We start from the raw sequence: 26,031 nt of genomic DNA, 5'->3' as shown, positions 1-26,031 counted from the left end.
GAATAGGGGTGTTGGTCAAAGTGGACTTAGCTAAATTTGTTTTACTTTATTTCTTCATAAATGTAGGTTGGAAGAAAATATGGTACATTTTTTAAAGGTTTTTTTTTTTTACATTTTAAAATTTTTCTGGGTAGTGGGAATATGGGTGTTTAATTAGGTTGTTCCTTGTGTTTTTCTGTATCTTTTCAATTTCTTAGATTAAAAAAAAAAAAAAGACACACACAGGCAGAGGAAGGGTTGGAGCAGTGGACATACTGCTTACAAGAATCTGGAACCAACAGAGGCAGGTCTTACAACCTGGGAAGATGGATGACTGAGTTTGAGAGGGGTAAGAGGGGCCCAATAGAGCTGCTGAGGGCGGAGCCAGCTTGAGGTGTTGACAACAGGACAGCCACAGGGAATCCCCCAACCAAGTTCCTCTTGGACCCTGAGGAGTTTCTTTCAGGAGTCTAACTCAAGAGTTTTGGTAAGAAAGTGGCCACTGTTGCTCAGTCACAAGATTTGGCACTCCTATAAAAAATAACAATTGGTCTGTGAGTGTCCATAAAATTTCAGACTTCCAACAGCTGCCTGGCCAGCGTTCATAAAAGGTAGGCTCACGGTGTCCTCTAGTGGTCACAGAGTCTATCAGCCTCCACAGACCGGTAACACCTCTCAGCTTTTTAAAACTCAGAAGAAACTCCTCCAACACACCGTTATAATACAACTAAAGAAAGAAGAGATGGAGGGGATGTACATGGAGACAGAAAGAAAATCGTTTAACATTTCCCCTTGTTTCAAAAAAAGATCATTAGACAACACTGATCATTTTTATTGTTTTGAATACTGCTATGGATAAGGTTTAAAAATAGCTCTGCTACTGAAGACATACAGATGGCCAACAGACACAAGATGCTCAACACTTCTAATTATTAGAAAAATGAAAATAAAAACTACAATGAAGTATCACCTCACACCAGTCATCACACACACACACACAAAAACCCTACAAATAGGGAATTCCCTGGCAAATCAGAGGTTAGGACTTGGCGTTTTCACTGCTGGAGCCCAAGCTGGATCCCTGATAGGGGAACTAAGAGCCTGCAAGCCATTGGTGTGGCCAAAAAACAAGCCTACAAATAATAGATGCTGGAGAATGTGAAGAAAAGGGAATCCTTCTATATAGTTGGTGGGAATGTGAGGTGGTGTAGTCACTATGGAAAACAGTATGGAGATTCCTTAAAAAACTAAAAATAACATATGATCCAGCAATCCCATTCCTGGGCATATATCTGTAAATGATGAAAACTAATTTGAAAAGATACGTGCACCCCACTGTTCATAGCAGGTCTATTTACAGTAGACAGACATGGAAGCAAGCTAAATGTCCATCAACAGATGAATGGATAAAAAGGATGGGGGGTGTGTGTGTGTATATATATATATATAAAACTCAGCCATAAAAAAGAATGAAACAATGCCATTTGAAGCTACTGGATAGACTTAGAGATTCTCATACTAAGTAAGTCAGAGAAAGACAAATATCACATGGTATCATTCATGGAATCCAAAAAAAAAAAAAAAAGATACAAATGAACTTACTTACAAAACAGAAATAGACTCACAGACAAGCAAATTTATGATTACCAAAGGGGAAAGGCAGGGAAGGATAAATTAGTAGTTTGGGATTATATATAAAATCCACTATTTAAAAAAAAATCCACTATTAATTATAAACAACAAGGTCTTACTGTGTAGCACAGGGAACTATATTCAATATCTTATAATAATCTATAATGAAAAGGAATCTGAAAAACATACATATATATGTAATTGAATCATTTTGCTGTACATCTGAAACTAACACATTGTAAATCAACTATACTTCAATTTAAAAAAAAAGAAAGAAATTAGCTCTACTACTGTTGAGAAGAACAGTGATGGCAAGAATAAGCAAGGTGGGCAAGCACAAGGGGATGTGGGGAGGTCAGAGGGAACACAGCATGGGCAACCTGGATAGGAGGAAAAACCAAAAGTCAGACCTAAGAGCAGAAAGAGTCTGGACTGCAGAGTTAGGAAGGCCCTGGGCCCACTGTCTGTTACCTACTAGCTATGAGGTTGTGGGCAAGTCATTTCGCTTCTCTGAAGTTTGTTGCTACAGAAAACTCGTTCCTCTGCCCCTTCTGAATTAGAGGAGAGGCAGCAGAGAACAGGGGCTTCCCTGGTGGCTCAGACGGTAAAGAATCCACTTGCAATGTGAGAGATCTGGGTTCGATCCCTGGGTTGGGAAGATCCCCTGGAGGAAGGCATGGCAACCCACTCCAGTCTTTTTGCCTGGAGAATCCCATGGACAGAGGAGTCTGGCTTGGTACAGTCCACGGGGTTGCACAGAGTCAGACGCGACTGCATGACTAAGCACAAGCACGACACACGGAGTGCAGAGGCCAAGAGCCATGTGACTCGAGCCAGGCAGCTCTGATGGAATCCCAGCATTATCACTTCTTCTCAGGCAAACTTTTGAACTTTTCCGTACCTAAGTGTCTTGGGGGTGTTAACAGTGCCTCTGAGGTCTGTTGTGAGATTCCACAGGTTAATAGATATGAAGTGCTTAGAGCTAGCAAGCATTTAATAAGAATTAGCCCTTATTGTTATCATCATCATCATTATCCTTATACACATGTAAAGTACATAGTAGATAATCAGTGTTAGTTCCCTTTCCTCTATCCTTTGGAATTTGGCTCTGGGCAAATTGCTTGTGTCCCCATCACTTGAGTGACACCCATAAACAGGCACACTTAATACTGCACAATACCCTCTGAGTCGTCCGTGGGTACCACCCCCTTTCTTCTACCCCCTCTTCTTTCCACAGGACCCTGAGTCCAGTTCCCAGCTTTCTACTGACATCTTTCTGGAGGAAGTGGGACTAGCAGGCTCCCCTCAGAGAAGCCTGAATTTCTCTGACAGCCCAAGGGGAGGAAGCTGTGGATGCGAATGCACCTGGTCCCACAGACATCCTTTGTAGAGGCAAGAGGTTCTCAGAGGGGGCCTGGGATTGCCATGAGCATCCATGCCCACCTACACTCCCCAGCAGGGGACACTTGCTTCCTGCAAGTGTCATCACTGCAGGGACAAGCTACATGTCCTTGCTCATTCATCTCATGATCAATGTGCAGTGAGGCAGCTGTGGCCAGAGCCTTTGTCCATATATAGAACCAACTGGCCAGGAAGGACAGCCAGCACATTAAGCTGACATCGGCCTGACATCTGTCAGTGGTGACCTCATTAGAACCGAGCTCTTGGCCTTGCAGAATAGCTTGCAGAGGAAGTGAAGGACAAATGAGATCATGACCAGGTAAGTGGGTCAAGACGGAGCCTATGGAAAGAAGCACATCAATAGATTATACAAAAACCTTTTATTTACTGTTTATATTTTGTCTCCTTATCCCTACCCCCTGATCTGGAACCCAGACAACTGCTGAAGCTCCCTGCCATCTGGTTCTTGACACTGGAGCCTTGGATAGGGGTTATGAGAGGTGGGAACCTCTTCACCCACCGACTGTGGAAGTTGAAGGAAGTGTTCCTGCCTGGCTGAAGTGTCAGCAGCTTCCCAAGGGTAGCTCCTCAGTCAGAGGATCCATCCCCCGAGAGATAGCATGTATCTCTCTGAGGCCCAGAGGCTTCCCATCACTCGCAGCTTCTCCACCATGCCAGGCTCTATGGCTGAACCAACCTCTCACCTGGAGATGGAGCCCAGCGGCAAAGGGGTAGGGCATGGGGGCAGGGTGGAAAATGCTGCAACTCTGGGTCCTAATTAACAAACAGGAAACAGGGAGAGGCTGGCCTGGTTGAACTGAAATGGGAAAGGGGAAAGGATGGTACCACAACACCCAGGGTGGGTTACTGGCCTATGGTGGAGCCAGCTGGACACTTTTAAGAGAGGTTACAGCCCCTATGGGAGTAAGAACTCCCAGCCCCACAACCAACTGAAAAGGGGAGAAAGGAGCTCTGTCCTCAGGTGGACAAAGGGATAATGACCCAATGAACACTTTTGGTCTGAGAGTGCCAGAGAAGGGCACCCATTGGCACACACAAGGGCAGCCAGCCCTCATCTGCCAGACAGGGGCTGGCCACCACAGCCCATGCAAGTATGCATGCAAGCCCATGCAGCCCTGCCTGCACCTTTACTACCACACTAGGGGCTCTGCATACACATGACCCCACTGGAGACATGCTGCTGGCCAGATGGGGCAGAATTAAGGACCCTAAGCTCCAGGGCCCTGCCCCGGTGAGGCCTATCTGTGGAGATGTCAGGGCTCCTTCCCGCAGTCCTGGTGCCGTGAGTCGTCCACACTGAGCTCTCCCAGGAAGGCACTGGGCCTTCAGGTGCTCGGGAAGACGAGAACTTGGAAAGAAGCACTCTCAGGGAGGAAGAAGAGCCTCGGAATGGTATTTGTTCCTCCTTCTTGTCGCAGGTCCTACTTTCCAGGCTCAGAAGTCGGAGTCTGCATCCATGAGTTCTGCCTCCATCAGGTTGGTGCGGGAGTGAATGGGCCCCAGACCCTGCCGGCGGCCCTGCGCCCAGGCCATAGGGGCTGGGGCGCTGGGCTCTGGGCAGAAGGGATTGGAGACCAGGGTCCAGGCTCCAGGTCGGCAGGACTCCCCAGGGCCCCAGGCACCCGCGGCCACCAGGCACTTCTGTCGGGGCAGCTGTGGCAGTCGAGGGACCGTGCTGGAGGCGGGGGCAGGGCCCAGGGCGGGGAGGTGAAGCTCCGGGGGTGGCACCAGCGGGCACACCTCTTTCTTCCTCTTCCTCCGCTTCTTCTTCCGGCCCAGGCGCTTCTCCAGCTCCGGGGAGATCTCTGCTTCAACCAGCCACAGGTTGGCTTTTTCCTCCGGGGGCACTGACGGTGGGAGAGAGAACGGGAGCCGGGGACTCTAAGCTCTGTGAGTGTGGCACCTTCTCTCCCCGGGCCCCTACTCTTGGAGCCCGGGACCCATGCTGTAGTTCTCTAAGGGCTTCCTCTCCCCCTCCCCTGCCGGCAGCTCCTGGCATTCCACTCCCAGGACCTTCTTCCAGCCTCAACGTCCCCCACCTTCCTACAGGAGCAGACACCCATACCTGGCGTTGCCACCGGGGTGACAGAGACATCCTGGGGCAGTATGGCGCCTCTCCGGGCCACCATCTTGGTGACGTGCTGGGCCCAGGCAGAGGACACGTCGGCTGAGGGCTCATTGAGGTCGAAGGCCAAGCCCGCTGTGGGGATGGAAGGAAAGGGTGAGGTACCATGACTGCCCAGGCCCTCCCGTGACTTCTCCTTCCGTATTCGGTACCATTCACCTTCCCCCAGCCCTTGGCGCCCACTCAACTTAGCACAGAAAGCCCACCCTGGTGAGTGCAGCCAGATCTCTACCCATCCCCAGTCTGAAGAGCACGGGGGCCTGATGAGACGCCAGAAACCCAGTGCCTGAAACCTGACTTCCTGTAGCCCAGGGAGAACAGCTGGAGAAGACGGTTGAAGGTGAGGGAGATGAGTCCTTTGGAACCAAACCACCAGCAAGCAGACCCAGGGGCAGAAACAGAGAGGGGAGAGTAGCCTGGGATGGAGGGGATTGGAGAAGGAGTATGTGAACAGAAGGAGCGCCATTTCCTCACAGCCTTGCAAACAGACCATGAAGCCACACCAGCCTGGAAGGGAACTGGGAACAGGCTCCAGAGAACAGAGTGGAAGCTCACCCACAGGCCCGTCGTGGGAGACAGTGTGCATGCTGAAGGAGAGCTCCTGGCCTGGGTTCTGCAGCAGCTCCCGCCGCTTGGAGAAGGCCTTGGCGATCATCTTGCTCTTCTTGATCCGTTTGGGTTCATCATCACTCTGCCCTGTCAACCTGAGGGCAGAAAGAGTGGGAGCAGGGGGCATGGAGGAGCAGCTGCTTCCCCTCAAATCTTGCAAAAGACCAGCAAATCCATTCCCTCCAGGAAACGAGCCTCCAGAGGGCCTCAAGGGCTCTGAAGAGTAGAGGCCTTCTCTGCCAAAAAGGGAGCCTAGAATGCAGGGCTCCTGTGCCGAGCTCTTGAATCACTCCTCTCTTAGAAGACACACTGGCGCAGCCCTTGGCCCATCCTTGCAAGGACATGAGGTGTCACCAGGGGGCAGTGGTGGGCCACAGGAAAGGCTGCTTTCGGCTGCTCGGCAGTTAGAAAAATCACACCTGCTCAAGGCTGCGCTGGGACTTGTGAGACCTGACCGAGCCTACAGGATGCTGAGGCTGAGAGAACGAGGCAGCCAGGTCAGGACGGGCTGCTGCTGACCCCACCTGCACCAGGTGCGCCTCCAGATGAGCAGCGTGGCCTTGGTCCAGACCCAGGTGCTCATGGAAATGCCAGTTCCAAACATGGCAAATAGGTTGATCTTCTCCACCAGGAGACTGGGGCGGTTCTTGATCTCACAGTCGGGGATGGGCTTCTTGGTGGGCAGCCCGATGGTCACATTGGCCTGGCACCTGTGGTGAGAAGTAGTAGACAGGTGAAGCTTTCTCAGTCTCCCTGGTGGTTGCCCAGACAATCAGTCCCAACACTAGAAAGAGTGAAGCCCACATCAATGATGGATCACCTAGGATGATCATTAGAGTCACCTGGGAGCTTATAGTGACTCGTGATGTTTGGGCCACACCTCAGACAATGAAATCAAATTTCTGAGGGAGGGACCCAGGCATCAGGTCTTCCCGTACACTGGAACCTGGAGACTCTAAAGAAGAGTCTGAAGCACTCAGGATTTTTTAAATATATTTATTTATTTGACTTCAAAGGGTCTTAGTTGCAGCATGTGGGATCTAGTTCCCTGACTAAGGATCAAACCCAGGCCCCTTCATTGGGAGCATGGAGTCTTAGCCACTGGACCACCATGGAAGTCCCAAGAAGCACTCAGGATTTTAATGAGCATTTTAACTCCTATCCCTGGTATCAATATGGACTGCACTTCATGAAGTAGCTGAGGTGCCTTACCCTCGCAGATTTATCATCATGTGACACAAAAAAGCAAAGGCAAACCCAGAACGCATTAATGGGTTGTTAACCTGTTGTAGAGAGATAACTATTTCTGTGCAGGGATTTGCAATAAGCTCTGTAAAGAGTCCATGAGAAGTAGAGAGCGAGATCTATGGCCAACGCAAGAGGTGGGGAGAAGCCAAAACACACAACGGCTTAACAGTTACAAACGCACCAGCCAGGCAGCCTTGGGGATGGGAGGGAGGGCGGAGCTGGGCAGGGACCCCAGGGCTGTTGGCCACGTCTGCAAATTACAGAGCAACTAACAGTGTGAGCACCCAGAGCAATATGGGCAGTTTCTCTCTCCCTCTGAGGTTGGGACCTAACAGACCCCCGCTGGACCGCAGAGAGAGGTCTCCAGCACCCACCACTGCAGCCCTCCAGCCCCCAGTCCCCCACTCACAGCACGTAGTCCCGGAAGCTGCGCTCCCACTCAGCCTGGTTGAAGAAGTCGTAGAAGTGGCAGCTGAAGGTGATGAGCACAAAGCCAAAGGCCAGGAAGCCAAAAATGCCTGTGGAGGGTCCGGGATGGGGCAGGGCGTCACCCATCCCAGGTGTGGGAGCAGCAGTGGGGAGGAGGGTGTTCACCCGACATGGGCCTGAAAGACTCCAGGGTGACTTCGTGCTGGGCTCAGTTTAAGAACTGTTTTCTCTACAGACTTATGGTTACCAAGGTGGGGGAAGTAGGGCAGGGATAAATTAGGAGTTTGGGATTAGCAGAGAGAAACTATTCTATATAAAATAGATAAACAAGGTCCTACTGTGTAGCATGGGGAACTATATTCAATATCCTGTGATAAACCATAATGAAAAGAATATGAAAAAGTATCTATAGATATATATATATATGATATACATATCTGAGTCACTTTTCTATACACTAGAAATTAACACTGTGATTCAAGTACACTTCAATAAAACATACAAAAGAACTGTTTTCTCCAAAATAAGATAAGAAATTAAGAGGCACTTAAGGGCTCTAAATAGGCCTCAAGTGTTGACATGAATTTGAATTCTTCCAACTGAGAAGGAAGGTACCTTCCATTTTGAGCTGCCACCATCAGCATCACCATCAATACACACACACACACACACACACACACACACACACACACACACACACACACACACACACACACACACACACACACACACACACACACACACACACACACAGCCTAACAGCCTAGTCTTGCCCCCTGGCTGCTAACTGCTAACTTCAGCCTCCAATACCCTTCCCCAGTGGGCGTGGTGATAGACTGACCCACTCACCCAGACGCAGCATGGTCTCATTGATCTTGCTGGCTGCCTTCTCGCTCAGCAGCCCAGGGTGGTTGCTCTTGATGGAGAACAGGGTCATGACTCCTGAACATAAGGGAAATGGCAGACATTAGTGGGGGGCCAGACCACTCTTCCGGGAGGGATGGGTATGTGGCATCCTAGGAGGGTCCTATGGTCCTGCAGTCCCAGGTCTGATGACTCTTGTGCTGATTTAAAGCTGGAGGAACTGGAGACACTGGAGTGCAGCTGGTGGCACACATGCTATGAACTGGAAAGACGAGCAGGGCAGACAGACAGTGGAGATCAAAGATGCCTCAGTCCTGGTCCAGCCTCCCCGAGAAAGGCAGCAGGTCAAAGCTATTATGATGAAAAAGCCCAAAGAAGAGACCCCAGGACAGTGCTGTCCAAGGGAAATATAATGTGAGCCATACTCATGATGTCAAATTTTCCAGAGATGGCTGGATGGCATCGTCAACTCAATGGACACGAGTCTGAGCAAACTCTGGGAGATAGTGAAGGACAGGGAAGCCTGGCATGCTGCAGTCCATGGGGTCACAAAGAGTCAGAAATGACTGCGCAACTGAATAACTCATAATCTCAAATTTTCTAGAAGCCACCTTCAAAAAGTAAAAGGACACAAATGAAATTAACTTCAATACACCTTAAAAACAATAAATCATTGTCTACAACATTATCATTTCAACATGTAATCCATATAACAAGCTGTTAATGAGACTGTTTACTTCTGTGTGTGCCTGAGTCTTTGAAGTGCAGTTTGTATTTTATGCTACGACACGTCTCAACCTGGACTAGTTTCAACACACGTGACTGGTGGCTACCGCACAGGATCACACAGATACAAAACACACATCAGAGGCCCAGCCACTGCCAAGGAGAGGGAAACAAGGTGGGCTGAAAAGGAGCTGCGGGAGGAAACTGAAGTTTACAGAGAACGCTCAACAAAAATGAGCTCAAACACGGAGGCTCATTGTGGAGGCAGCAGATTGAAACAGGGAAACGAGGAAACAGAAAATCTGTTTATGTTGCGAAAACTCTGCGTGTGTGTGCACTGTGGGCAGAAAGGAGTTGAGAAACCAAGTTCCAGAGACTGAGAGTGTATATAAATGCAGGGCACACACACAATGGAAGGCCCCCAGCTGGCCCACGTGGACGAGGTAGGTTACTCAAGGTGTTTATCACACAAGGGCATCTGGTCAGAGCTGAGCAGGGGTAGGGACCCAGCCCAAGCTCCACTCAGCAAGCCGTGAGCCCTCACACAAGGCTGAATGAAGGGCAGCATTTTTCTGGCTGAACAAAGACGCTGCCCCACACCAAGTGTCATGGTGCTGTGTCTGTCCTTCCCCTTTACCCCAAGGCCCCAGTGAGCCAGCTGAGGTCCTGCCTCAAAGGCAGCAGAGCTGGCAGCTCCTGGCTCCTGCTTACACAGAGCAGGTGCTCAGCCCAGTCGTCACTCACCTCGGATAAGGAAATAACCTCCCACAATGAGCACCAGGCCGATGGGGGCCAGCACGAAGCCAGCGCGGTATCGGTAGTTCTTATAGCCCACAAAACAGATGCCGCTCACAGAGTCCCCATCCACCTGCAGGAGGAAGGGGTAGGGGGACAGAGTTGGGTCACTTTCTCCCTCTCCCAAGTCTGCCCCACATGGGTCCCCACCCTGTACCAGTCACTAGACCTGGGCCACGGCGAGGATTGCCACAGTGAGGACAAAGGGGAGTGACCACGTGAGCAGGTGGAAGTAGGAGGTCTTGCCCGAGAGAGGCTGGTAGGTGGTCCCCAGGGCTTTGAAGGAGGTGTGCCAGGCGTAGGTGAGGACCACAAACCAGACGACGCCGGCCATCAGGGCGTAGTACACGATGACAAAGATGATGACGCAGGACAGGGTCTCATTGGAGCTGCGCAGACAAGTGGGGTGTCACTTGGGGCGCTCATTCTATATTCCGTCTAGCAAGTCTCCCCCCCTCTGGCCTTGTGGCCCCAAGACTCCTGGCTTCTAAGGTCTGGAGGTTCTTCTAGGAGTCAGGGCTTGGAGACTGGGCTTGGGTCAGAAGTGAAGAGGATATAGAAGATGTGAAGGGTCCAGGCTCTAGTGCTGGAGACCTTGGGTGCAACAAGGTAGAGCTGAATCCCACGCTGAAATCTCCATTTCCAGTCCAACCTGCTCCTTTTGTGGAAAACGGGCATCAGCCTCTTCCCCTCGCCCTCGCCTCTGGGAACCCCAGGACACCTACGTGGGCTCCCCGAGCCTCATGGTGCCATCAGCACGGCAGACAATCTCCCGGCGGGCCCCGTCCATGAACTGGGCCAGCCAGCCAATGCTGCCCACGAAGAAACACGCATTGACGTAGAAGAGGATGACGGCGGGGTAGCGATTGGAGTTCCGCCAGTCAGCCACAAATGTGGCCTAGAAGAGAGAAGAAAGGCCCATTCTGTGAGGTTAGGGCTGTTCTGCCACTCTTATCAGAACTCCCAACCCCGCTAATCACCACCCTTCCCTGAAGACCCCTGTAAGTCCTCCTCCCCTCGACTCCCAGAGCCCAGCCTCTCACGGACATTTGGCTCCCTCCCTACTTTACAGGCAGCCTGAGGGTCCCGGCCCCTGCCTCTCCCCATACCCTCCACCCCAGGTCTGCCCTTCGCTGACCAGGGTGAAGAGTGTGCAGAGGCCCGTGACAGCCCCGAAGGCCGCGATGTAGCTGTGCATGTCCTGGTGCTCGGCCTCGGTGAAGAGCGGGTTCTGACACTGGATCCCACAGCCCTCCACGTCCTCATACCAGCTCTTGGGGTTGTCGGTCCGAACCAAGGGAGCCTCGCATTGGCCGGAACTGTTGAACTTGATGTTCTGCACCTCATTCTGGCAAGGAGAGAAGAGGAGAAGACAATACAATGGAGAGCAGTAGGCTTGGGGTGACCTTTGGTTTAATAAGAGGTGCAGGGTTAGCACGGCAGAGAGGCTGAAAGTGCAGGCGCTGTAGACAACCTTCCAGCATTTGAATCCCAGCCTTGCCGCTCAGTGACCACATAGCCTAGGGCGTTATGTGACCTCCCTATTAGCTCAGTTTCTTGATCTATAGGACAGCAATACTTACTTCATGGTGTGATCTAAGGGTTAAGTAAATGAATAAATAAATATAAGCTGTTTAAAATGTATTTGGACAGTACTAAATAATGATTGGTGGTGGTGATGGTTTAGTCGATAAGTCATGTCGGACTCTTACAATCCTGTGGACTGTAGCCTGCCAGGCTCCTCTGTCCATGGGATTTTCCAGGCAAGAATACTGGAGTGGTTTGCCATTTCCTTCTCCAAAAATAATGATTACTATTATTATTATTAATGTGCTCTCCTTCACCCAGAATTAGATCCCATCCCTGTCTTGGTGTTCCAGCCAAGTTTTACATGTGCAAGCCTTGACTCCCTAAATAAACGATAAAATTTCTGAGAATAGGTTCGTCACTCATGACTCCTGTAACCCCCCATCACATAACAGAGTGGGTGCTCAAAAATAGTTTATAGCTGGATAGATAATCCCTGATGGACTGGCCCAGCTTTGGTTTGGGTCTGTGGCTTGCTGAGCCCATGACTTGGGATCTTTCAGCACAGAAGGTTCTGAGCTTCCCTGCCCCTGCTGGGCCCTGTCCCGTGACCAGCTCAGCCCCGGCCCCGCAGAGCACTCACCGGGCAGCCCTCGGGGAAGTGGTCGGGGGTGCAGCGCAGGAAGTCGGGCCAGCCCCGCTCCCTCTCCACGATGGCACAGGGGCCGCGGGTGGCCTGGCAGAGGGTACGGCTGGGCAGCTCCACCCGGTCGTTCTCACACTTAGGCATGTACACAGCACACAGTAGGGGCTGGATCACTGCCCAGCAGCGGGGGGCGTTCCGGAGGCCTGGGGGTGTGGCCACAGTGTGGATACATTGCAGTGAAGACCCCTCCTCACTCTGACCCACAGGCCCAGCTGCACCCCTGTTCCCTGGGCCTAAGGCATCTCTCTTGGCCACGCTGCAGGCCACGACTGCTCAGCACCGTCAGGCACAGCGTTTCTCAGCCGGGCATTTGGGTGGGACCATTCTTGGTGCAGGACTGTCCCATGTACTGCAGGACATCTGGCATCCCTAGACCCTGCCACTAAAGGCCAACAGCTCCCCTAAGTCCTGGTGACAACCAAAACAATGCTCCCCACCCCTCCCACTCCAGGCTTGGGACTGGAAGAGGCTTGAAAAGGACTTCGGGACACTGGTGGTGTTCTATTTCTTGATCTGGTACCAGTTACACAGGTATATTTACCTTGTGAAAATCAATCTGTGCCCTTTTCTCCATGTATTAATATATTGCAGTTCAATTAATGTTTTTAAAAAGCAGCCCGCATTTCAAAATGACCCACTAAGGGAACGCTGGCACCTCTGGCTGAGAACCCAAAATCAATTTACCTTTTACGTTTTCAGGGGCATTCTTAAACCTTCTACAGTCCATGGGGAAGGAGGGCTGTGGGACCCACCCCCACAGGGCCGTGCACCAGATCCAGGAGGTGTTTCCCCTTGCCCAGACCCCCGGACCCTTGTTCCTCTTACCAAGCTGAGGTGGGACAGAGAACAGGTAGGAGCTTAGGAAGAGGTAGTCAGGGGAGCCAGGTACGCCAAAGCCAGAAGAGGAAACAGGAAATCAGATGGAGACAAACAGGGGAGGCTGTATCCAGTGCAGGGGGAGGAAAGGCCTTGTCAGCAAGACGGACGCAGATGGAAGTCTCCCAGCACCCCCGCCCCAGCCCAGGCCTCTACCCTGTTCCCCCGTTGGCTGAGCTCACTCAGCATTCCATCCCTTTGCTCCTCCTGAATCATCCCTCCTGCAGGAACACCTATTTCCCAAACAAGTCATTGTATTAAGAGAAGCTTCTGAGGAATGAGAGCCAATGTGGGGAACTGGTGGGGACAGGTAACTTCTCTTTTGGGGAGGAAGGGATAAGGAGCATGGACCTCGCAATGTGGCCTGCCTGAATCCAAATTGTGGCTCTACCATTTCCTGGCTGTGTGATCTTGGACAAATTACTTAATCTTGAGCCTTAATTTCCTCATCTGTGAAATGGGGCTAATAGATGTAGTGGAACTGTGGTGCAGAGTGAGATAATGTGCCAAATGTACATAGTGCAGTACCTGTCATATACTAAGCACTCAAGAGATATTAGCTGTTACTGTTACTTATCTGAGGTCTCTGACCCCTCACAGCTCTCACTAGCAAAGTTACATAAATCTTTTTTTTTTTTCCGCAGCCCCCATACTCCCCTAAAGTTAAATAAATCTTGAAAGACAATTGAGGGGACTTCCCTGGCAGTCCACTGGTTAAAACCCCAAACTTCAATGCAGTAGACTTGGATTTGATCCTCGGTCAGGGAACTAAGATCTCCCATGCAGTGCAATGCAGCCAGAAAAAAAGAGGAAAAGAAAAAACAAACCTACTGCATAGCACAGGGCACTCTATTCAATACACTGTAATGATCTATAGGGAATAGAATCTGAAAAAGAGTGGATATATGTATATGTAGAATGAGTCACCTTGCTATACAGCAGAAACTAGCAGCGTTGTAAATTAATTTTAAATAATAAAACAATAAAATGTAATACAATTTTAAATATAAAATAAAAATTAATTTTAAAAATAAAAACTCACTGAAGAAAGGCAAAAAAAAGAAAGAAATTGCTTTAAAAAAAAGACAACTGATGAGGCAGCTCAGGGGAAAAATAAATTGGATCCTTACCCCATTTCTTAAATAAAAATAAATTCCAGATGAATCAAAATAACTACATTATTTTTAAAAAATTAAACTACTAGAAGAAAAAGTAGAAAATGTTTTTTGAAAATCCTAGAGTGGAGAAGGCCTTTTGCAGTATGACATGAAACTAGAAATTTTGAAATAAAAGATTTGAAGAAAAGACTTCAGAAAAATATAGTGGCTTCCCAGGTGGTATTGGTGGTAAAGAATGAACCTGCCTGCCAATGCAGAAAAATAGATAAATTCAGTAGGGTGAAAAACAAGATCATAAGAAAAGCAACACTCTGAGAAAATATATTTCCAATAAACATCACAGGTAAAGAGAGAATTACTTTCCTTATGTGCATAAAGCTCTTCTAAATCAATAAGAAATTCATAATCCTATAGAAAAATGGGCAAAAGATAAACGAAAGATCACACACAGAAAATACAAATGGCCTTTAAAAACATAAAGAGATGCTCGGTCTCATTCAATAAATGTGAAATAGAACTATAATGACATATTTTTTTAATCTTTAGAAGGATAAAGATCAAAACATTTGAAAATGCTATATTGGCAAGAGCATAGGGGAAACTGGCATTTTGTATATTTTTAGTAGGAATAAAAATTATTAAATACTTGTGGAGACTATCTGATACTAGCTATCAAATATACTCACAATTCCACTTTATATGTTCACAAAAATCATATGTAAGATTATTTATTGTAATATTGTTTGTAATAGCAAAAGAATAGAAACATCCTTAATATATATCCATCAATAGGAGACCTACTAAAGAAAATGTCACACATCAATATAATAGAACACTATCCAGGCTTGAAGTATTTGTGATGAACTGAAACAACCTCCACTATGTCCTGTTAAATGGGTGCAGTTGAGCAGAGGACAGCCTGGAGAACCACTACTGGTTATGGGAGGGAAAATAAGAACACATATACATTTGTACATATGTTAGATTCTACAAAAAGACACACAAACTAGTGTTGGCGGTTGCCTGTGGGAGGAGAAATGGGGAGCAGGAAGCAGAAATGGAAGGGTTTAACTTTGGTTACTTTTCAATTTTGTACTACCTATTTTATTAAAGTAATTAAGCTTAAAAAATAAATATGCAAATTACTAGGATGGGGGAAGCTTCCCAGAGAAGAGAAGGAAATGCAACTTGAAAGAAGAAGAAAGGGCACATCAATTTTATCTATTTTTTCCCTTTTTTTTAGCTGTTAGACTCAACCACTGGACTGCCAGGGAGTTCCCTTTTTTTATTTCCTTAATAAAATACAAAACAAAAAGAAAAAATATAAACATATATAATATAAACAGTTTCTTCACTTTTTCTATATTTATGTACTTTAAAAATAATATTTGCCACAGTTTAAACTTTAAAAAAAATTTGTGTGATTCTGATGATCAATCAAGTTGAAAACCACTGGGCTAAGGATGGTTCAGCATTAGAAAATTTCATCAATGCAATTTACCACATTGACAGAAAAAAATCATATGATCATCTCAACAGAAGAAGTCGTTGATAAAGTTCAACATCCATCCATGATAAAAATAATAATTGGCAAATTAGGAATAGAAGAAAATTTCCTTAATCTGATAAAATATAACTACAAGATTCCTATACCAAATATCACATTTAATGGTGAAAGGTATAAAAGCTTTCTCTTTAGAATAAAGAAAAAGTCAAGGATGAAGACTGCTGCTACTATTATCACTTCTATTTAACCATGTACTGGAGGTTTTAAGCAGGAGTAAGGCAGTAAAGAATATAGGACATATAGCTAGAAAAAGGAGAAACAAAACTCATTATTCACAAATGAGATGACTTTGTATGTATATAAATGTAGTTAGTTTACTGGATTTAAAATCAATTGTATTTCTATGCATCAGCAACAAACTAAATGTAAAATCACAATTTATAACAGCATTAAAATGTCAAGTACCTGGGAGTAAATCTAACAAATGGTATTTAGAACTTTTTGCAGAAAACTGCAAAAAATACTGAGAAAATTAAAGATCTACATACAATACTTAATGAAATGATTAGAAGACACAATATTGTAAAGATGTCATTTTTTCAAATTAATCTATATACTAAATGTAATTCCAATCAAAACCTCCAACAAATACTTTTACATGAAAATACAAAGGGTTAAGAATAGACCACACTGTCTATTAAACAGTCATCCTATAAAGCAGAGGTTCTTAGCCAGGAGGTTGCAAAGAGAATTTAGGGGTCCATGAACCTAGATGGGAAAAAATTACATCTAACTGAAATTTAGTCTTTCCCAATTATGAACATAAGCAACAAACCACAGAAATGTTAGCAATACCTGTGGCTTTGTCACAAATGGATATTAGATACTTTTGTTGGAAACACCTCAAAATATTGTTACTGCTCATTACTACCTTGACATTACAGTACTTATTAAATTCACACTATATCTTATCTAGTGTACTAATAAAGAAGCACACATACATTAGATTGCAAACTTATTTTTTAACACTTGATAATTATATTTCAATATACTTCATTTCTTTTGTAATCCTATATGCTTTTCAATCCTATGTGTTCTACTCTGAATTAAAAACATTATACTGAGAAGGGGCCCATAGGATTTACCAGACTGCCAAAAAGGTTTATAGCTCAAAGAAGGTAAAGCACCCTGCTATACTGAAACATATACCTTACCATGTGTAAAATAGATAGCTAGTGGGAAGTTGCCATATAACACAGGGAGCTCAGCCCGGTGCTCTGTGACAACCTGCAGGGCTGGGACGGGGGCTGGGGTGGAAGCGAGGTTCAGGAAGGAAGGGATATATGTATACTCATGGCTGATTCATGCTGTTGTATAGCAGAAACCAACACAACATTGTAAAGCAATTGTCCTCCAATTAAAAATAAAATTTAAAAAAAGGACCATGCTATAAAGATATGATAATTAAAGGGACTTCCTTGGTGGTCCAGTGGTTAAGATTCCAAGTTCCCAAATCAGGGGACACAGGTTTGATCTCTGGTTGGGGAACTGAGATCCTGCATGCCCAGAGGCATGGTTAAAAAAAAAAAAGATATTATAACTAAGATGGTATGATAAGACATAGACAAACAGATGTATGGAATGGAATAAAGATCCCAGAAATAAAAACATATTTGAACACTTGATTTATGGCAGACCAGTAAAGAAAAGAATTTTTTTTTAAATAAATGATGTTGAGACAACAGATATGAAACTGGAGTTCTAAAACAATCAATTCCAGGTGAACTATGTACCTAAAAAGAAAGGAAAGAAAGTAACAGAATGAATTCTTGACTTTGTGGTGTGAAAGGACTTAAAAGTAACACACAATAAGCACTAATCATAAAAAGTTCCATAAATGACTACCTTAAAGTTCAGAACTTCTGTCCAACAGAAGACGCTGAGAGAATAAAACGGCAAGTCGCAGAACAGAAAGTATTTTCAATACTTACAACCAATAGAGGACTCACATATAGTGTATACGAAGAACTACAAATCTTAAAATATGTCACAGATAGTCTGACAGAAAAAATGGACCAAAGATCTGAACAGAGCCTTCACAAAGGAAGAAATCTAAATGGCCAGTGAAGGAATATCTGAAATGGTGCTTAACCTCACTAGCAATCAGGGAAATGCAAATTAAAAGCCCAAATACATACAGCCACACAGCCACTAGACTGGCAAAAAATACTTTTCTTTCAAACTTTAAACTTTTTATTTTGTCTTGGAGTATAGCCAATTAACAATGTTGTAGTAGTTTCAGGTGAACAGAAAGGGACTCAGCCATACATACATATACATGTATCCATCCTCCCCCAAACCTCCCTCCCATTCAGGTTGGCACATAACATTGAGTAGAGTTCCATGTGCTATACAGTAGGTCCTTGTGGGTTATCCACTTTGAAAACAGCAGTGTGTACATGACTTTCCCAAACTCCCTAACTATCCCTTCTCCTTGGCAACCATAAGTTTGCTTTCTAAATCTGTGTCTCTTTCTGTTTTGTAAGTTCATTTGTAAAATTTCTTTTTAGATTCCACGTATAAGGGATGCCATACGATGTTTCTCCTCTGTCTGACTTACTTCACTCAGTATGACACTGTCTAGGTCCATCCATGTTACTGAAAATGACATTATTTCATTCTTTTTTGTGTGCTATAATTGTTTATTTAAATTAAAAAAAAATTTCGCAGCGTTGTGTTGGTTTCTGCCATACGACAATGCAAATCACCCATAATTAAACTACATCTCCTCCCTCTGGAGCCTCCCTCTCCTCCCCAACCCCAACCCTCCAGGTCATCACAGAGCACCAGACTGGGCTCCCTATGCTACACAGCAATTTATCACCAGCTTACAGCTGATAGTGCATATATGGTGATGCTACTTTCTCCATTCATCCCACTCTCTCCCTCCCTCATTGTGTCCACAAGTCCATTCTCTACACCTGCATCTCCATTCCTTCCCTGCAAATAGGTTCAACAATATCAATTTTCCTTTTAATGGCTAAATAATATTCCATTGTATATAAGTACCATATACTCTTCATCCATTCCTCTGTTGATCGACATTTAGGTTGCCTCCATGTCTTGGCTATTGTAAAGAGTGCAGCAATGAACAATGGAGTGCACGTATCCTTCCGGATCATGTTTTTCTCCAAATATATGCCCAGGAGTGGGATTGCAGGGTCATATGGTAGCTCTATTTTTAGTTTTTTAAGGGACCACCATACTGTTCTCCATAGTGGCTGTACCAATTTACACCAACAGTGTAGAAGGGTTCCCTTCTCTTCAACCAGCATTTGTTTGTGGATTTTTTTGATGATAGCCATTCTGACCAGTATGAAGTAATATCTCATTGTAGTTTTGATTTGCATTTCTCTAATAACTAACAATGTTGAACATCTTTTCATGAGCCATCTGTATGTCCTCTTTGGAGAAATGTCTATTCAGATCTTCTAGATTGGCAAAAACTTAAAACACTTACAGTACCAAGTGTCAGAAATAACATGGAGCCATGATGACACTTCTATAGGAATAGTGAGTGTAGAAGTTGGTACAAACATTTTGAAAAATGCGTTATCTAGCAAAGCTGATATGCATGCCCTCTTACCTAGCAATTCCATTTCTCTCAGTATGTACCTAGAGAAATTTGACCTGGGGCACCAGGATATATAGAAAAGAATATTCATAGCAATGTTATTCATAGTAGCCAAAAACAGAGATAACTTAAATGCTTAAGAACAACCAAAAGGGGACTTCCCTGGTGGTCCAGTGGTTAAGAATCCACTTGCCAATGAGGGGACATGGACTTGATCCCTGGTCTGTGAGGACCCCACATGCCAAGAAGCAACTAAGCCTGTGCCCCACAACTACTGAGCCCCTGTGATGCAACTACTGATGCTCACATGCCCTAGAGCCCATGCAACGCAACAAGAGAGGCCTGTGCATCACAACGAACAGTAGCTCCCGCTCACTGCAACTAGAGAAAGCCCTTGAGAGGTAATAAAGACCCAGCACAGCCAAAAACAAAAACAAAGAACAACAAAATAGATAAACTGTGGTATACTGTACAATGGAGTACTACTCAGCAATGAAAAATAAGCTGCAACAACATGGATGAATTTTACAAAATAACGTAGAGCAAAAGAAATAAGACATAAAAGAATACACACAGCTCAGTTCCATCTGTTTAGAGGTAAAAAACATGAAAAACTGAAATACACCACTCAGGGATTCCAAAACTAGATGGTAAAACTGTGGAGGAAAGGGAATGATTATCAAAAACATCCGGGTAGTGGTTACTTCTAGAAGAGAAGGGAAGGAGATGTAGTTGGAAAAGACAGAGGGAGCTCCTGGGTGGCCCACCATCACTTGACTCAGGTGTCACTTTATATTTATTTATTATTTAGTACCTCTGTGTCGCATGCACCTTCCGTATACAGGCTACATTTCACAATTCAAAGGTAAAAATCTGAAGCAAAAATGAAAACTTGAGCCAGTGGGTGTTTCTCTGTATTTTTATACTTTCCAAAAATATATATTTTAAAAATGATTCTGATCATCAGCCAGGTTTGAGAACAGCTCTAAGGAAATTCTTTCTGGTCTGCCTTTGCAAATAACAGACCTCCTCTAAATCTATCAGCTAGATGTCTGAATAGCAAACGAGAAATTCCTCTCAGCTTCTCCAGCTCCTTCCTACCAGCTGCCCCCAGCTGGGGGACAGGGCTGCACACCCCCGTGTACACACAGAGCATAGCAGTGGTCAAAGAGGCTACGTGCTGGTTCTCAGGGACCCATTTCCCCTGCCAGCCGCAGGTCTCTCTGCTTTCTTGCCCCATTTACCAAACCAACCAGGTCTGGCCAAAGGTGGGCCATGGCCTGGATAAGTATGTTTGTCTGGTCAGCTTGGAATGCCTGCGAGGAGACATTCCAAACTATCCTGGGGTAAGATGCTGAGTGCCTGAAGAAGCCCAAGTCCAGAGAGTTGAAAGATATACGAGAGACAGACCTGAGTTCTATATAAACCTACAAACTGGCCCAACCTGAGATATTCCTCACTTCCAAAGGCTCAGCAGTCTAGGCTGAGAGAGCTTACAGTGGCTACCTTTCTTCAGCAACTCCTATTCTAGGTTTGGCTGAGCACCAAAGAATTGATGCTTTTGAACTGTGGTGTTGGAGAAGACTCTTGAGAGTCCCTTGGACTGCAAGGAGATCAAACCAGTCAATTCTAAAGGAGATCAGTCTTGAATATTCATTGGAAGGACTGATGCTGAAGCTGAAGCTCCAATACTTTGGTTACCTGATGTGAAGAGTCGACTCATTAGAAAAGATCCTGATGCTGGGAAAGATTGAGGGCAGGAGGGGAAGAGGGTGCAGAGGATGAGCTGATTGGATAGCACCACCAACTCAATGGACATGATTCTGAGCAAACTCCGGGAGATGGTGAAGGACAGGGAAGCCTGGCATGCTGCAGTTCATGGGATTGCAAAGAGTCAGTCACAAATGAGCAACAGAACAACAACAACAATTCTAGGTTTGCTGGGACTCTCCACACAGATGGCTTCCCTGGTGACTCAGCTGGTAAAGAATCCGTCTGCAATGCGGGGGACCTGGGTTCGAACCCTGGGTTTGGAAGATCCCTTGAAGAAGAGAACAGCTACCCACTCCAGTATTCTGGCCTGGAGAATTCCATGGACTGTATAGTCCATGGGGTCGCAAAGAGTCAGACACGACTGAACGACTTTCACTTTCTGCACAGAAGTCCAATGAGCCCCTCTAATTCACATGACCAAAACGAACTCGTACTTTCTTCCTAAACCTCCTCCTCCTCTAGCATTCTCCAGCTTAGTGAGAGGGAATGATACCACCTTCCATCCAAGCCGGAAACTTGGGTCCTCCTGCTCACTCATCAGCAAGTCCCATTGGTTCTACTTCTGAAATCCGAGGATCTGTCCACTTCTTCAAGGCTGTCAACCCAGTACTGACCACCATCATCTCTACTTCAACCATCCCTTCAACAAGCAAACCAGCTTCAGGCTCCCTTCTTCCCATGGCTCCTTCACACAGTACTCAAGAAGATCGGTCTGAAATGCAAATATGATTCCATCTCTTTTCATTAAAAGTCTTTAGTGCCCCCCTTCTTATTTTCTGGCAAACATCCAAACTTTCCAATATGGGATATGAATCCCTTTATTTTCTAATTCTCTAGGCCTTATTTCTTAGAATCCTATCCCTCACATGCTTTGATTCAATTCGACTGAAATTCTTATCCTTCCTTAAAAGTATCAAGCACTCTCACCTCTATACCTTTGTGCATCTATATCCTCTTCCTATCCCTTCCCACCCAAATCCTCCTTGGCCCCAGAAACTCCTACTTATTTCTCAGATTTGGGTTAAATGTCAGTTCCTCTGGGGGTCTCTCCTTATTTCCCAAAGTCCTCTGTGTTTCTTCAGCATCCTACCAGGTCACAATACCTCGCAGAGGTGTTGCTAAAGCCTGATTTAATTGTCTGCCTTCCCTTGATGGCAGGGATCCTGTCTGTATTCTCCGTCTTTATCTGCCCCAGAAACTGAACCAGGATGACTTGTAGCCAGCACCCAAACACCTAACCAAATGAATGAGTGCACAGCTAAGTACTCAGAACTCTGAGATTAAAAAAAAAAAAGGAAAGAACAAGTCTCTACTTCAAGTTTACAGACACTCTAAATCATTTCCACCTACAAAAACACCTCCAGGAGCCAGATGACTTAAGCCAAATCAAGTCTACTAGCTCAGGACAGGACAATTCACTAGCCAGAACTCTTAGCTGAAGGCCTGTCTGTAATTCTCACTTTTGGCTCTGGTTCACTCTACCCACTTACTGACCCAGCTCACACCTATACCTACTTCTGGCTCTGCTTCACATAAAACATCTAGCAGAAAGACTAGACATAGAAAAGGAACATCCAGAAAGCATATGGGAATGGGACTGAGCTGAGGGATGAAGGGTGATGGCAGAGAAGAGCTCAGAGTAAACTAAGGACCAGGGCTCAGTGCTGGAACCCCTGCAGGACTGTGCCCCACCAGAGCCACAGCTAGTGAGGCTCAAACCTATGCAGCCAGCAGATGGTTCTAACTCTTAAACTTTTCTGCCAAAACCACTTCTGCCTAGCAACTGCTTTCAGGAGCTTGGGCTGGAGAGAGATTTATACCCTTCCTCCTTGATTTGATGATAACTACAGAAGGGCAGCATCACATATGCATTTAAGTTAGGGGAATTCAACCATGAGTCCCTGTAAAACAAATAAGAAGAGCGAGAGATGGAGGAAGATATCCTTTCATAGTGTGAACAGTTCAGAACTGCATGAGATTCTAGTTCGGAGACATTTAGAATTTCCATACAACTGGCTCCTAAACTCAAAGATAGAGAAGGAAATGGCAACCCACTCCAGTACTCTTGCCTGGAGATTCCCATGGACAGAGGAGACTGGCAGGCCATGGGGTCGCAAATAGTCGGACACGACTGAAGAGACTTAGCAAACTCAAGGAAACCTTGTTGATACCTTTCTTTTGTGTTTTTTTTTTTTAAATTTCATCACTTCTGTATTTATGTAATTTTAAAAACTAAAATTATATTTTCTATGTATGCCCCTTCTTATATACTGTGCATTACTATGTGTTGCACTTGCATACAAACATATTACCATAAAAGAGGATATGAACACAAAGTCACAGAGACCTTACGTTGTGGCTGTTTGTGAATTTTTCAAAGCTACTGTTGATTACACATGGTTTCTGCCTACATGTTGACTTTAGAACCCAATAACCACAGAGGATGTGGCTCCACCATGGGTACCATCCTCCAAGTTCTTCCTCTGACATCTGTACCAAGCCAGGAGTGACAAGGCTTTGTTCAACATCCGGCCAAGACTCAGAACTCCAGCGGTCAATGTGACAATGACAGGCAGCCTACAAACACTTCTCTATCAAGATGCTGGGGCAGAACGGACATGTGGGACACCCAAGACCTATCAAAAGAAGGAGGTTCCCATGTCTGCTCCTGGCTTTCGATTTTAGTTTCTGTTTCTTCAAGGACAATTTTGGAACCCCACTAGCTACAAGCAAGAGGTGGCAAGGCAAGTTCCCTTCCCTCATCTTTAGGTCCCCTGCCCAGAAGAGTGACAAGCGGGGAGCTAATCCACTCCACACTGCTAAAGAGGGACCTGCTTGGGTTTAGTCTGCAGTTTTTCACATCAGGTCATAATCCCAGCATGAGGTGAGGGTTCTGGGACTTCAGGCCACCATGTAAGTATCCAAGGGCTCAGACACCCCAGACTTGTGTCCTTCCTCAACACAGACCAGTCTGAGAACCCAAACTTCCCAAGAACACACAAATGATGGTTAGAAGAGTCTCATTCCTTCACAACTTTCAACAGGGAACAGAGTCCCCATTTTTCAGATGAGGAAACTGAAATCTCCTGTCAAAAGCAGGACAAGATCACAATCCTCTGGACTTCTGGCTCCCAAAACAAGATTTCTGGAACTTTCTGATTACCATTTAATTACTCATTACCAGGGGTTTCTTACCTTTCACAAATTTCACTTAATTCTTTCTCCCTATCTTCCCTCAATGCCTAAATCTTCTAACCGCATCTTTCCCTTTTCCCTCTCCAGTTTGATTTCCTGGTCTCTGCTCCAAGGTCTAAACACCTTGCATTCCCGAGGACCCCGCTTCCAGAGTGGTACCTACGTGGAGCATCTCCTCTTAAAAAAAAAAAAAAAAAGAAGTCCTGTCCTGTGGCTCAGAGCCCCCACCCCCTCACTCCCGGGGGCCCTCATTCCCCCTCATCCTTTGCTTCCTACCCTGCTCAGGCCCTTTGTGACCCACTCCCTCAACTTCCTCGCCCCACCTCTTCATCACCCGGGGGTCTCAACCCTGCCTCCCAAGTTTTAGACTCTGTTCCTCCAATTCTCCCGGGTGGTGCTCCCACCCTCTCACAAGCTCAGGCCCGAGCCTATTCTTTCGGAGAGTCCCCGCAACCCACCGCCACAGCCCCCGACCTGGGCTCCGGCTCCCGCGCGCTTACCCGACCAGAGCACGAGCTTGCCGTGCGCCTCCTCCTGGGAGTCGGAGTCCCCGGCCAGCAGCGTGGAGGTGGCCCCGTAGGGCAGCGCCGAGCCCAGGCACACGTTGTAGCGCAGCGGCTCGCAGGGGGCGGCCCGGCCGCAGTGGCTCAGCAGCGGCGGAGGGCCGGTCACGGCCGCGCTCCTCCTCGCGCTCCCGCCCGCGCTCCAGGGCCCCGGCCGGGTCGCGTTCCCGCTCAAGGCCGCCCCCCGGCTCGGGCCCCCTACCACCAGCAGCAGCCCCAGAAGCAGGAGCTCCGGCCCCCGTGCGAGGCGGGCAGCGGCCATGGCCAAACCCGCCAACTCAGCAGAAGCTCCAGCGCCCCCGCCCGCTCTCCGGAGCCCACCCCCCCGGCCACACGCGCCACCCTGGGGACCACAGACGCGGCTCAGGCGACCTGTGCGCCCCGAGAGTCCGGTGCCGGGTCCCCCCGGACGCCCCGCGCGCCTCGGGCCCTCGGCACCCAACTTCGCAAACTTTGGAACCCGGGGCCCATGTTGGGCGGCGGAGGCCCGGGCCGGGATGCACAACTCTCTACCCTTTCCTGGCAATCCAAGTTATCTTCACCCCCGGGAGCCCCCTGGGCCCCCAATCTCCAGCCCCATTCCTTCTCCCACCATTAAAACCACCTCCTGGCCCCACGATGGAGGCCAGGCGCGGGCCGGGGGTGCGGGACTGGGTCCCCGGCTCCGCCCCCGCGCCAGCCCGCCTTCCAGACGCCCCCTTCGCGTTACCGCGCCTCAGCCCCCCGACTTCTCCCCGCCAACTACCCGGCTCCTTTGTTGCTCTAGCTCGCTTGGCTCTCTGGAATGCACGGGCCTCGCCGAGCCAAGCCTGCCCGTCCCCCTCCCACCCCCCGGCTGGGGGAGGGACTGGCCGAGGGAGGGAAGAGGAGGGGAGGGATGCGAGAAAGGAGGAGCTGGAGCTTCAATGTTCCGGGCGCCTGGAGAGGCCCAGGCCAGGGGGCTCCGGTGACCTCGCCGCTGCCTCGGGGCACAAGATGGGTGGAAATCGGAAATCGTGGCCAGTAGTTGCCACAAGACTCAGCGGGCATCTTGACTGGCCTGATGATCGTTCAACTTGGCTGTCTGCATAGAGTGGACTCTTCTGGTTTATGTGGGAGAGACAAGGGATGCCTGAAGTCAGCTGAAGCTTCTACTGCATCTAGAAGATCCCGCCCTGCTCCCCAGTCTGCCAGTCTTTTCTGCTTTTGGTTAGATCTTTCAGCTTGTTCCAGAGCTCCATGGAGAAGACCACCATTTGGAGTCTCTGCTGTCCAAGTCCTTCCAGCTAGGGACCTGTGTGAGAGATGACCTCAAAGTCACTCC

At 47.1% G+C, this 26,031-nt stretch overlaps 1 protein-coding gene across 1 annotated transcript; it reads right to left on the bottom strand.

The window, feature by feature from the left end:
* Nucleotides 1-3,377: 3,377 nt before the first annotated feature.
* Nucleotides 3,378-25,548, bottom strand: SMO (smoothened, frizzled class receptor). The gene is made up of 12 exons (XM_043872299.1): nt 24,666-25,548; nt 12,000-12,205; nt 10,968-11,177; nt 10,555-10,727; nt 9,999-10,218; nt 9,779-9,902; nt 8,294-8,386; nt 7,425-7,533; nt 6,292-6,477; nt 5,714-5,862; nt 5,099-5,233; nt 3,378-4,880 (listed from the first exon to the last, which is right to left on the bottom strand). Exons 1-12 carry the CDS (start codon nt 24,988-24,990, stop codon nt 4,468-4,470), a joined length of 2,343 nt encoding a protein of 780 aa, XP_043728234.1. The 5' UTR covers nt 24,991-25,548; the 3' UTR covers nt 3,378-4,467.
* Nucleotides 25,549-26,031: the final 483 nt, after the last annotated feature.

The sequence above is a fragment of the Cervus elaphus genome, chromosome 18 (assembly GCF_910594005.1).
Source record: "Cervus elaphus chromosome 18, mCerEla1.1, whole genome shotgun sequence".
Lineage (NCBI taxonomy): Eukaryota > Metazoa > Chordata > Mammalia > Artiodactyla > Cervidae > Cervus > Cervus elaphus.
This window is presented reverse-complemented; position numbering and strand designations above follow the sequence as displayed.